This window comes from Rhinolophus ferrumequinum, chromosome 19 (genome assembly GCF_004115265.2).
Source record: "Rhinolophus ferrumequinum isolate MPI-CBG mRhiFer1 chromosome 19, mRhiFer1_v1.p, whole genome shotgun sequence".
NCBI lineage: Eukaryota > Metazoa > Chordata > Mammalia > Chiroptera > Rhinolophidae > Rhinolophus > Rhinolophus ferrumequinum.
In genome coordinates, this window is record NC_046302.1 from 22,254,492 (window position 1) to 22,268,819 (window position 14,328).

Genomic DNA, 14,328 nt, shown 5'->3' on the forward strand with positions numbered 1-14,328 from the left:
ATCTATTACAGCTGACTTACTACAGATTTAAACAGATTTATTATCATCTTACACTTTCAGTAAATATCATGTAGATTCATTAGGTTTTAGAGCATGCTATTATTACTTTAAAGAAACCAAGATATATTTTTTTACATTTTATTTTGTTCACACTTCCCTAAATAAATCTGCCTTTTTCATTAATGACTTAAACATAAATCTAAATGTTAGTTGGATCTTTTAAATTTTCCAGAGATTTAAAAGTTGACTCTGTCACCTATCTTCAGGGACTTCCTGGAAATATGTTGAACTGCACATTATGGGTTTATCTTTCCTCCTTCCCAGATTCCCTTAAATGTTAGTAAAGGAGTGAAAACAATATAAATATACAAGAATAAAGAAGAGAGGAGAGAACAGCACTGAGAGTATTCATTAGTATTTGAGTTGAAATTGACTGAGATTAGAGACTAGAAGCATTCTTTCTGGGGAAAATACAAACAAAACAAAAACAAACTAGCCAAGAGAGGAGGCCTCAAATATTACTAGTTAAGTGCCTTTTAAATATGAACACATTGGCAGGGATAACCAGATATTTGAGGAAAGCCTCTTACATGAAAGATAAAAAGGAAAAGATGGAAGAAAAAGCATGAAGAAGCAGAAGGAAACTGGGGGAGGTAGGGAATGTAGAGCGATGAAGAATATATTGCAACCATGAAACAAGAATAAAAAGCTATTTTAAAAATTACTAGAAAAAAAATGAATGACCACTTAGAAATTGAACGTATGATAGCAGAAATAAGCAATGATATATGGATTAGAAGTTAAAACTCAAGATAGATCCAAGAGAGTTTTTTAAAAACAAACAAAGAAAGGTGGTATGGTGGATTTGTATTGTGTCAGATTAACTAACACAATAGTTTCCCAGAGCTCTTTTTGTTTCCCAGAATTCTTTTTCTTGCATAGTTCCTGATTAGTGTGGGCCATGCGGCATTTTGATTTTGAAAGGCAGAAGTGAAACTGCACCCATATTCCTCTTCTTAGGAGGTCAGTGTGGGGATACTGGGAGCTATTGCAGCACACACACGTTGGCATGGGAGCAGTGGGGCTCCTCAGCTCCCCCCAGACCCTCTCTTTTGGCGTCTCCTAAACCTGGTCCAGGCCCGACACCAGAGTCAGCAACTGAACATAAATTGTTTGACGAGGCTCACATTTACGTAAGGCCAAATCTCTGTAATAATGCTATGTTCTGTCATCCCTAGTGTTCTCTGATCAAATGCTGACTTATACAAAAGATTGTACCATAGTAGCTGCAAAGAAACAACACCTTGATGATGGGTTCCTGAATCAGTTCTGGGTTTTCCACAATTGGTTCTCTGATCTAATTAGGTTTAAAGTTGTTACTGACCTTGTTTCTAGTAGCAAAAGGAACACGGGTAATCCATGGCATACAGTGGCAAAACAATTACTTTATCACGGATAGCCAGTAATAATCAAGTTCCCATAGAAGGCAAGGCTTTGGGAGACTATTTACTCTCACAGAACCTTTTAGTGAAAATGAAAATAATGGGATAGGTTGATCCCTTCAGTGTACACTGGGAAACTTAGGGAAGGAAAAAGCTTTAGATTCTGAACTCAGAATCCACATAAGGGAGTGAAAGCATCTGCAATTGCCCTAAAAGAAACCCTTATTTCCTGTAGCCAAAGACAGGGATTTCTGAAAATCAAACAAAAAGTGTTGTCCTACAGGTGGCTGAATTATAATGCAAATTGAATTTCTAGCCTTGTAGAGTCTCTTGTGTTAAACTTACTGACATTGGGAAAGAGTGGAAAACTGAAAATCGAGGTGGGAATATGGTCAGATTCCAATGAAAAGAGATACCTTGAACTCCTCTGTTCTGTCTAGCCACCTTTGTCAGTCCATCTGCCCGTCTGAGGGAGCTTAGTCTCCTGAGGAGTCAATAATGACGTCCCTTAAGTAGTTGCCTTGCAAGAGGCTACTGGTCTTCTTCCTCAGGACCTGTCCTCACTGCCTCCCATTGCTTCTATACCTATAACCAGACTCAAGTTCCAGCAGCCCCCAGAGGGTGAGATGCTAAGTGGTATTAATACTACCCATGAGGAGGTATGATACACAGTAAAAGAATTGCATGATTTTGCCTGCAGTTACCTGGAGAATGCTCTGGGAATGGATCCTGAGGGTGTGGGATCAGAGTAGAAGGAATGTAAAGTTGGATCAGGCTGAATTTTGATGTGGACTCACTAAACAGAGATTCCAGATTGAAGGTATTAGGTCAGAGAGCTAGAAGTAGCTCTAACAGTTCGCTTGGTTGGTTGACTGAAAACTACATTAAAAGGTGGCCTAAGTTAAGTTGGATTGATGTTAGAACTTTATTTGTGTTCTGTAGGGGAGGTTATCCAAAGGCTTAGGGACATTAGAATGCTGGAGTGAATTTTTCATTAAAAAGGGGGCTTCATCAAACATGTCCCCTTGGGTCTAGAGGACACTTCTTTTCTCAAAAGTTCTGAGATATACATTCATGAGGGGAGCCTCTCGGCATCCTTGAAGAGCTCTGTTGGCCATCTTCTTTAAGCCAGTAGTGACAGGGGAATTGTTGCCATCAAACTAGGATCCTAAATTCAGTGGGAATGATGTTATCTCAGGCGGCTGAGGCAGGTGGCATTTCATTGCTAAAGGTAAAATGAATGTGGTTAGTATAAAGGTCAGCAAAGCCAAAGCAGTAATCAGAATAGTCTGAATTGCATGGATCTTTGGCATTGGCTAGTTGATCATAGTATCCCTAGAATTGAATAGGTGAGCATCCTGGTAAGTCTTCATTGATTTGTACAAACAGAAGAGCTTTAGACCTGGGGGACAGAAGTGTGACTTGGATGACCTCAGTGAAGAGTTAAAGCCCCTCAACCAGTCTCCAGACTTAAACCAGTTCACAGACCCAGAGACCTTTGAATGAAAGGAAAGCCACGTCCTCTTGAGAAAAGACCCTGATGTAGAGCCAAAAATTTATGCTGTGAATCTCCTTCTGGCCTATCCCCAAAAGACTTGTAGCCATTTACTAGAGTGACTGGGCATTGGGAAGAGGATTACTAGACGTTTTAGGGATTGCTGAACATTGACTCTGAACCTAGTGAATTCTAGGAGACTCAAAACACCACTGTTTTTAATCAGTCAGTGGAGTTTTGGCTTAGGTTCATCTCACAGTGGGCCCAATGTGGTTATTTCCATATTTTTGGAATGCATAATTGGAATAGACATATTTAACAACTAACAGAGGTCTCATATTGGTTTACTGACCTATGGAAGTGAGAGAAAGCCAAATGGAAACCACTAGAATGTCATCTACCTACCAAAATTGGAAACTGTTACCTTGAGAGATTATGTAGAGCCACCATTAAAGATTTGAAAGATGCAGACTTGGTGATTCCTACCATATCACCATTCAATTCACCTATTTGGCATTGAAGAAGACAGACGAGAATGATGGTGTTAATCAGGTGTTCACCTTAGTGGAAGTTATTATTCCAGATGTGGTTTTGTTGCTGGAGCAGATCAGTGCAACCTGTGGCATTTGGTATGCAGATATTGATCTGGCACATGCTTTTTTTCCTCTATGCTTATTAGTAAAGCCATCAGAATTAGTTTGCTTTCAGTTGGCAGGCTCAGCCGTGCACCTTGACTAACCTGTCTCTGGGCTAAAGCAAGCCTTATGTTATAAGATAGGCTGCAAAGACCTGGATAGCCTCTCCCTTCCACAGGTCATTATGCTAATCCAAATATTGATACCGTGCTTTTTGGAGCTGGTGAGCTAGAAGTAACAACTCCTATAGACATTTTGGTAAGATGCATGCATGCCAGAGGATGAGGATATATCCCACAAAAATTCAGGAGCCTGTAATTTTAGCCTGTGAACTTGCTGGGTGTCCATTGGTTTGGTGCATGTTGAGATAACCTTTCCAAGGTAAAAGGCAACTTGCTGTATCTGTCTTCTCCCATCACAAAGAAAGGGGCACCTTTAGATTTTGAAAGCAACATATGCAGTGGTACCTCGGTTTTCGAACATAATCCATTCCGGAAAACCATTCGAGTTCTGAAACGTTCGAAAACCGAGGCATAGTTTTCCCATAGAAAGTAATGCAAAATGGATTAATCCATTCCAGACCTTTAAAATCAACCCCTAAAACTGCAAATTTAGCATTGATTTTACTATCTAATGATACCATAGATCCATAAAATTTACGGAATTCATAAACCAAAATGTTTGTCAACGGAGACATTCGAAAACCGAGGTACTACTGTACCACATTTGATCTGAAATGGGGACTGTCCCCCTTTCCACAAACATTACTCTATTGCCCTAATCAGGAGTTCCAAAGCTTACCCCTTTCTTTTTTCATGTAGTGTCTGGAGTCTATTCTGTCTACTTCTCCTCTGTTTTATTTCCATTGGGTCCATCATTGTCAATTCTTCCCATTTCCCTTTTCCTTTCCCTGTCACTTAAACCTTTAGGTTCCTCAGACTAATGATTTCTTTAAGCATTCCTCCCCTGTCTCTGTAATATGAATTTTTATATTTAAAATTTTTATTTTCATCAAAATGTTTATTGTAGAAAACTTAGAGAAAGAAATTAAAGTTCTCTACATCCTATTATGTTTTTACAAAATTCATAGTATAGTAATATTTTTTGTTAACCTACTTTTTTACTTAATAATATAATATATCTTACCGTGTCATTAATGTTCTACACATTTCATTGGTGAACTACAATTTTTTCCATCTCTCTTACTAGACATGTTCTAGCTTCCAATATAATGTGTGGTGGCAGCTTCATGGGGATGAGTAGGTGAGATAAGTTGTTAGAGGGCTGTGTAATGCTTGGGAACAAGCCATCAAAGGAGTTTATATTTTTCTTCCAGATTTATTTGGCGTAAAGCTAAGAATGACAGCAAGATGTTGATATTAAAATCCCAAAGCCCATACTTTGGCTTATTTTCACTGTTCATTTATATAAGTGACATTATTGGGTGGCACTAGACACATGATCGTAGTACAGACATTCGTTGGATACCAACTAAGTTCCAGACACTATATAAAATATTCAGAGGTACAAAATCCTTCCCTCCTAGGGAACGAGAAAGAGGTAGTTGCATTGTACAGAATACATGTTATGGTACAGTGACATACAGAGTACTACTAAAGTACACGGGAGTTGTACCTCGTCTAGACTTAGGCTGTGTTTGTGTTTGTAGCATTGGGGAAACTTGCTACCTGAGTTGAGTCTTAAAGAACTTAGTTGATATGATACAAGGATAGGACAGAGAGATTAGAGGAGTTCCAGGAAGAGAGAATTACTGTCTGGCGCAAAGAGGAAACGTGTTCCATGGCATGATCAATAGTTTGAGACAGGAAGAAAGAAATGAGATGAGACCGTGGGGAGAGGCTTTGGCAGGCTCATAGATGAGAGGATATGTCATGCTTGGGTACTTGGACTTGGTCCTGTGGGAGATTTTTAGCCACCAGATTATTTTAAGCAGGAAAACAGTATTATCAGAGTATTTATTATTTTAGAAAGATCATTCTCACTGCAGTGTAAGCAATATTAATACTGGTAATACGGAGTTTTCTTAGAATGTTGTTGGAGTAATCTAAGCAGAAAATAATGGAAGTGAAAATGTAGAAAGAAGTAGATGATTTGGAAATCGTTAAGGAGGTAGAATTCATAAGTGACAAAATGCAGAGAAAGAAAGGGTTATGGACGACACCCACTTTTCTGACTTGGGCATTGGAGGTTGAGTGGTATTACCTCTCCTTTAAATAAGAAATATGATTTGAAACATGTTGAATTTAGGATACATTCAATTGGAGACTTCATTAGGAAATTGAACAGTGAGGTCTTCAATTTAAGAGAGCATCCTTTGTAGATAAAGACGGGATGGGGGGGTGATCATTAGCATAGGACAAACCAGTATTACCTTTATTGCTCTCATAATAACACAACTAGTTAGAACTCAAAGCCCGTGATTACACGTCACATCCGTCTGTTTTGACATGTTAATTCTGTAAAAGACTGTGGAAACATAGACTTAGAAGTGACAAAATTCTATGGCAGGCATTAACATTCAGGGTTGTCAATATTCTGAAACAACTCAAAAGGAATAACACGAAGGTGATAAAGGGGAGATCTGTGGCTTCAGAAGTTCTGCTTGTTGACCAGCAGAGGGCAGTCAGTTTCGCAGCTCAGTATTTTCTTCTCTGCTGTCCTTAAGGCCTAGAAGCTCAGATCTTTTGAATATAGATTTTCAGTGTTCTTGTTACAAAAGGCCAGGCATCCAGGGCACTTTTATTTATCCTTGCTTCCAAGACTTAGAAGATGGTTGATTTTTTGTTCTGAAGAGGGTGAAATCTTCATTTCACCCTCTATCCCCATGTCTAGTTCTTGTTTCCTCCATAGGACTTGAGTCGTTCTTTAAGAGCTGCCATGGTAACATGGGGTTTGGGTAAAACCAGGTAGAGAGTCTGAGAAATGTAATGAATGAATCTTTGCTTCTCTCTATTAAAAATGTTTTTTTTCCTAGCTTATTATTAAGATTCAAGGACACATTTGTGTTTTCTTAAAGTCTTATAATTCAGGGAATAGAATGGAAGTTGACATTAACTTGTAGAGACAGTATTGATAAGTTTGCTTGATTCTGCAAAGCAGCAAGCTCTTCCACTGTTTGATTGGAGGAGCCTATGGAAAACTTCCTGTCCCAAGAAACACTCTTCATTTGCCTGCCACATGTCTGAAATGCCTGTTAGTGTATTTTTTAGCTTAGGCATTCAAAACTCCACTAAATTCAAAATTCTCACTGGGAGGGACAAGGTAAGTGTGGCAGGATAAACAATTTCTTTAAGTTAGCTAGGACTTAAGAGAATAGAACATGGGCGGGAAAGTTTAGTTAGTTTTAACTAGGGGATGGAAGAAAAGGCCTGGAACTAAGATTACACTCTTTCCTGTTTATAAACCTTCAATGTCTCCCAGTTGACTAATGAATTAATTTATTATGGTAAGTGCCAACATTTATAGAGTATAGATTGTATGCCAGACATTGTACTCATTTAATTTTCAAGCCAACCCTGTGACATAATCACTATTACTATCCGTATTTTGCAGATTAGGAAACTGAAGCACAGAGAAGTTAAGTGATTTGTTAGAGGTTGCTTATGGAGGAGACAACTGGTGTTTACCACTGTTCAGTCCTTCTGTGTATCTTATGCTGCCTAGAGCAGTTCCTTGTCCATAGTAGGAGCCCAGTGACCCAGCTAACTTTTGAATTGAATCAACACAGGGACTAGCATGAAGCTAAATTGCCTTGGATTCCGGTTCTTGGAAACAGGCCCATATGAAGTTACTGAGAACTTCAGGATTCATGAAACCCCTGGGCTCATAAAGACCTTATTTCTGCTTCTCACTTAGTGTAGCAGTAACATAATTTAAGGAAATGTGGAAAAAAGAAGTAGAGAAGCTTCGAAAGGCTTTACTTCACAGCACCCACTCTGTTGAGGGAATAAAAATTTGGGTACCTGGTGATTTTTAATTACTTGGTGTCATTCTTAAAATGGTGTTATTTTTTTGAAAATGATAAGTGATGATGTTCAGTTTTTTCTTGTTGGGGCAGAAAAGTTTTGTCACAAAAATAAGAAACTTTATTTAGTGATATAATTGAACAAACTAATCAAGACTAACTTAATTGACCTGGCAGTGTTAGAGTATATTAACATTTAGGTTGGATTACACTTCGAAGAACATCTGTTGTGCACTAGATAAGTGAATTATTTCTTTCATCTTCATTGAACTTCGTGTTCCATTTTACCCTCTTTTCATCCAGGTGAAGAATCCAAATTAAAGAATATCCTCATGTAGAAAATCAATTGGAAAACCCCTCTATTTCAGAAACAAATAGTACATTGTCACACAAGTGTTTTTTTTTCCTTCTTAACAAATTCTGGTTTCTTAACTACGTTAGTGTACTTTGGCATTGACAGTGCAGTGTGACCGACCAGAAATCATTCCTGAGTAGCTTGGGGGAAAGGACTTGGTGAGGTAGAAGAAAATTAATGCTGATGGTGAAAAGACAGGTTTGAGTTTTTATGGCTTTAAGTTAACTGTGCACATTCCACCCTCTTTACCATGGTCAATTGAGAAGTAGCTGATTATTCTGCCAAGTCACTGTGAAACTGACAAGTCAGGTGGTGGACTTCCCCAAATCATAAGCACATGAATAAAAATGCTATGTATTTATATACAGGTTCAAGAAAGATTGGCTTTCTAAGTCACTTACTATTTGGGCGAAGAGACTGCTATCACCTTCGTAAAGTGAATTATGAAAGACATTTCTGTTGGGTTACTGAATGTCCCTTGGGGTTGGTTTCATTTATAACAGTGCCTCAGGCCTTCTGCTGCATCCTGTTGGAATGACCTTTTTAACCCATGCTGGCAGCTGTAATATGGCTCTGTCCCCTGGATCCTTTAGGCTTGTCATATGACAAACATGAACTGTGACCCCTTCGTTCCTTACTCAGATCATTAGATGGGTCTCTTTAAATTTTTTGTGTTTAACAGTTTTGCCTTGTTTTCTTTCCTGTTTTTTTCTTCTTTAATCCCCTTATTATTTCCTACTTAGCCAAGATTTTTTGGTAGTACTTTATTTTTTTTTTAATTGAAGTATAACGTTGATGCAGAAAAGTACACAAATCATAAGTTCACTGAATTTTCACAGTGCAAACACACCAGTGCAGACAGTACTTCAATCAAGAAAGCCTTTCCTATCCCCTTCTGGCTACTGGTCCTCTCCCTCAAGGGGAATCATTATCCCGACTTCTGTTGCTTTGCCTGTTTTTGAACTTTATAAAACTGGAATAAAACTGTATGTATTCCGTTGTGTCTGTATCCTTTCATTTAAAATTTGTGTGATATTCATCCATGTTACTCAGCTTATTATTGCTGTGTAATATTCCATTTGTATAAATATTCCACAGTTTATTCTACTCTTTGGGCATTTGGATTGTTTCTAGTTTAGGGCTGTTACAAATAGTACTGCAGAACATTCTCATACAGGTTTATTTAGAACAATAAACAGGCGTTTATTTAGAAGTGGAATAACAGGCGTTTATTTAGAAGTGGAATTGCCAAGACATAGTGTATCCATCTATTTAATTTCAAAATCCATAGAACACACTATAAACAACTGATGTTAGGCAAACTCTTGGTAGGAAACATTTATAAACATATATAGATTCCTCTTTAGCATAATACATCCGATTTTTGGCTAAGAAAAGTGCCTCTGCATTTAACTCCAGTATACAAACAAAATTGCCACTCCCTGCCCATGACACATTTTGCTAACTTTCTAATACATACTTTTTTATCCAGTTTCTAAAGCTGAGGTGTTGGTCCCTTTCTGCAAAAATCGTATGAAAATCTGTTGATGGTGATCGTTGACAATAGTTAAGATTCCATCTGAGTTACACCACCTCTAAGTGGTGATATTGGCAGGGAAGGGTGAGACGCTGGCGCTTGACTGGCACGCTTAGCCGAAGTTACAGAGGCTGACACTTGTATTGGTACAAATTGCGTTCATTACCAAGCACCCTGCAGAAATAATGAGAGCCTGCCTCTGTACTGTGTGTGCATGGGCTCCATGATAAGCAGCAGGCAGTCGTGCAGCCGATGGTAATCGTTTTGCCCTTTTTTTAAATGTGGTTTTCAAAAATTTGTTCCATAGCTACTTTTGTACAGGTTTAACCTAATGAGTGTAGACATGCGATTGTGCTATCATATCCCACCAGAACTGAATAGTATCTTTTAAGGAAATTTTATTTGACCATCAGATACAATGCCTCCCAGTCATTCTGTGAATGTGCATGGAATTAAGTTGACTTATTTTGACCATAGTGTTTTAAACCAGTATATTCAATTCAAAAAATATTGCTGGTAATCTACATTGGTCTGTGTATTCTACTTAGTCCTAGAGGGCATAGAAATGATCGTCCCCATCCTCAGAAAGCTTATGATCTAGTGGGTTTGGGGTGGTGGTGGTAGCCATATATAAGGCACTTGGCACAGTGAGGGTGAGTAGACCCATTGGAAATGGGTCTTAAAAAGATGAGTAGGTTGACCTGGGATGGCCTTTTGCTGATCTTTGCCTATTGGCTAGAGTAAAGATGCTTTGTAAAGGAGCAATGGTAAATAAGGCTGGAGGGAAGCCAGTGATGAGTTTGTACCTGATTTGATGAATAATACAGCACAGTGACAAAGAGTACTCTCTTTAGATCAAATTAGAAGTTGAGTCCAAGATCAGTTTTTCTGTGTGACCTCAAATAGGTTGCTTAACCTCTCTAAACTCAGTTTTCCTCATTTGATAAATGGGGCAGCACCCATATAACTTGCTGCAATTTTGTATGAAAGAGGATATGTGTAGAAGAAGATATAATGTGTAGAAAGTGCTTAACAAGTGCTCGAGTAGCTACTCTGGACAATGGGGAGCCATTGAAGATTTTTGAACCATGAAGTGATAGGATCTGAACCATGTAAGGCTTTTATTTTTATAATTGACACAAAAAAGACTGCACACATTTAAAGTGTATAATCTGATAGGTTTTTACATACTTTATCGTATACATACACCTGTGAAATCATCACCACAATCAAAATGACGACCATATGTGTTATTCCCAAAGTTTTGTCTAAGACCTTTAAAGAAGAAAGCCTGATCTGCAATGTGCAGCAAAGAAAAAAGTGAAGTAGAGCCTGGAAGTGGGGAAATCAGTTAAGAGGCTATGGCCACGGCCCCGGTGGGACAGAAAGAATGAATGAGGTCACGAACTAGGTGTGGTGGCAGCTGGGTGCCCCCCCCCCAAGAGACCAGGCTCCTGGAGGATAGGGTTAAGCCCCCAGCATGGTGTTCTCTCCTGCACCTCACTCAGTGGCCAGAGGCTAGTGAGCTCTTACATGCTGAATTGACAGGTTTCCCTTTATGAATGATTGCTTATTTGAAACTTATTTCTCCCTTTATTCTGTTTAGGGCTTAAAAGACAACCTTCTTGCTTCTGGAACATCCAGCCTGACAGCCACCAAGCAGTTGCTTCGTCCAAGAATCACGAGAATCTGCCTCAGGGACTTGATATTCTGTATGGAACAGGAAAGGGACATGAAGTATTCTCGAGCCCTGTACCTTGCCCTTCTGAAGTGACCACTCCACTTTCCATCCAGATCCTTGCTGTTTACTGCCAAAGAAGACATAAAGAGTATTGTTGCACTGTCCTGCAATTTCAGTTTCTGGAAAATAATTATTGCTAGGGAAGACCATTGTTTACAGTTATATACTGTTATTAAATCTTACTTATACATCCCATGGGGTTCTTAATGACCAGAATTCGGCTTTGCCTTCTGAAAATTGGTTATGAAATACAGTTTACACAGAAGTAGGCATCTGCCTACCTGTGCGCTTAATCACAGCAAGTTAAGGCCCTGTTTGTTACTGCCTGCTTCATTTGCCACACTGTTAACAGGTGAAGTGTCTTTCCCTAATGCAGCCTGCATTGAGATGTAGGGGAAAGAGAGGGTCACTGCTTACCAAAGAAATTGTATTTCATCGTGTACTGAACCTATCTCAAAGTGTTAGGTTTTCTGGGCTGGAATCAAGTTGCTTAGTGAATTATGACAGTCACCTTCTGTAGTTGAAGGTGACAAGCCACAGAGTAAGGCCTGTGGTAACTTTGGTCGGCCGAGTCCCAGTATTGTCAAAACTGAGACAAATGGGGATACTTTGTGCCTGAGATTGCTATTCTCTGGTTCATATCACCACCATATGCTGCTTTTGATACCAAGTGAGGGGACATCCTTGTCAGAGAGACCTTAAAATTGAAGCTGCTAATATACCTCATTGAAAAATGAAAAAGGTGGAAATTATTGGAAGGAGTGATGGGACATTGTGTTCAAACTGATGAGGGGAAAATGAAAATGGAATCATAAAACAGGAAATGCGCTGTGTATGCCTAAGGGAGGCAGTGGTGGAATCGGAACTCCAAAGCAACTGTACATGTTTTGTTGACAAAAAAATCACAGCCCAACCAAAAAGGAAAATGTTATCAAACATTTTCAAATTACAGTATTTCAGAACAAAGTTATTTTTTGTTTTTGTTTTTTTGTATTGTTTTAAAACACAAGGACAGTTTTGTAAAATCTTTTAGTTACCCTAAGTTTTAAACATCTTGTTGCGTTTAAAAAAATCCTAAGTGATGATTTTAAAAATAAGGACTCCAAAAGGATTCTATACTCAAAAGTAATGTCAGCATCTCACTCTTGGAGATCTTGTCTCTAAATATATTATGAGAAGCATGTTATATATATTCATCTGAGAAGGAAGCTGATATTTTGCAAACCAAACTTTTTTTTTAAATTCCACCTGTGTGGCATGTAGCTGGTGACAAATAATAGCCGTAGTTACAATCACATACAGAATAAATCCTCCAAGAAGGTTTTAAAAAATTGGAAAGCTGTGCTTCTTAGAAAAAGAATTCAGGGGGGAAAAAAACACCTCAAGTATGTTACTCTTCATCCTGTTCTTCCCGTTGGGACTGTTATGGCCACATTCTATACTCTAGTAAGTTTTAAATTGGCCACATTTTTGTTTCAGCAAGTTATTATGTAAAATGCTATAAATTATGTATGTGTTAAAAGAGTACTTTACGAAGAGATCTATACCTAAAGTTGCTTTTGTATATTTAAATGCTTAGCTTTATTTTTTGTAAAGTACAGCATACTCCCATATTTGTGTATAATCTTATTGATCAGGTGTTTAAAATGATTTAAAATACTTCATTAAAATAATTATTTTATTATAAGAATAACTTTCTTCGCTCTCTGACTTTGAAAACCAGCTGAGAAGCGGGGGGGCTGGGTAGTGGAACTTTCTTGTGTCTGATTATTTGGGAGTGGCAGCTTTGGGGTTCCAGAACCTCACTTCAGATCCAGATTTTACTATATCACTTTCTTTGAAGTAGTTGTAAATTTGCATGCTATTTGATTCTCAAAGAAAGCTTAGCACATTCATTACAAAAGCTTTTCGTGGCCCTACAAGGTTTTCTTACTAAGGTGTTCTTTTTCAAAGTTTATTTTTAATATACATTTGAAAACTTTGTGTCTTGAAGCATATCTTACACACAAAAGAACAAATACAGTATATCCAAGGTATTCTTCCGCTCAATTTGCAAATGCATTCTCTGTGACTCACACGGTGTTGCCAATTTTTCAATTCACAAAAATCTAAATTTCCACTTCTTTCGAAAAAGTACAAGATCCGGAATCACTACATATACTCTTTTGTATAGCAATCCCTTGGAACCAACCAATGGCTGTCCAGTTTAGATATGGGGCATACATCTACCTTCCCTTGACTTATCCCTTTAAGCATTGAGGTTTGTGATCCTCTGCCTTCAATAGTTATCCTGGGTGATCAATAGTAAAAGGGGAACATACCAGAAATTCTCCACTCCATCTAATTTTTTAAGCAACTTTATTGAGGTATATTTTACATATAAAATTCACCCATTTCATCCATTTTGCTTTTATTATGTCTGACTTTTTAAATGATTCCCCTGAACAGCTTTAAGATTCTTCTCTTAAAAAGAAGCCAAGTTTGACATTAAAGCCTGTACTTCTTAAAACCTGTATTTCTTATAAACCACATTAGAATTTTGGCAAAACTTTGTTTAGAACTAAGACCATTTATACTAGTTATGTCATGGTTGCAAGCAAAGAACGCAAGCGATCTTAAGGCATATTCTGTAGAACAGTATGGAACCAAGATCTCAGGCTGATTAAGGTGGACTTTATTCCTAGTTGTACGATGAACCAAACTACGTGTTTATAAAACTTTGACTTCAAGAAGACTCACTGATTCTGCAGGAGATAAAGGTATAAAATGGCGTGTTTATACATGACCTGGTAGCCAGTTCCTATTTTGTTGTTTTTAGCATAGCATTATTTCCAGATAGTTTCCTGTGCCTTGCTGAACTGAAATGACTTTTATTTTTTTACATGTAGGCATGATTTACATCTGGTATCAATCTTTTTCTCTGACTTTTTAACCACCTCTTAGTATTTTTGTATGCATTTCAGATTGCATTTGTATTATTTTGGTGCATTTGCTTTTTCACTGAAGTTGTTCCACCAGTTGGAAATTGGTCCTCAGCAAAACATTTTTGCCGTACTTTTGGGGGTGGAGGAATATTGAGAGACCTGTGCTGTGAAAGCAAGAAAAGTAAAGTGTTCACCGCCATGTACTGGAACACTG

The 14,328-nt window shown here is 38.1% G+C and overlaps 1 protein-coding gene across 4 annotated transcripts in view; it reads left to right on the forward strand.

Moving 5' to 3' along the window:
• TAF4B (TATA-box binding protein associated factor 4b) overlaps positions 1-12,878 on the forward strand; it is a 108,745-nt gene extending 95,867 nt beyond the window's left edge. For 3 of the 4 annotated variants that reach the window (XM_033135579.1, XM_033135581.1, XM_033135582.1), the window contains one exon: positions 11,056-12,793. In XM_033135579.1, coding sequence (XP_032991470.1) covers positions 11,056-11,223 — 168 coding nt within the window. In that variant the 3' untranslated portion in view covers positions 11,224-12,793. Of the gene's footprint in view, positions 1-11,055 lie in introns of all 4 variants that reach the window. The other variant, XM_033135580.1, reaches the window with a different exon arrangement.
• Positions 12,879-14,328: the final 1,450 nt, after the last annotated feature.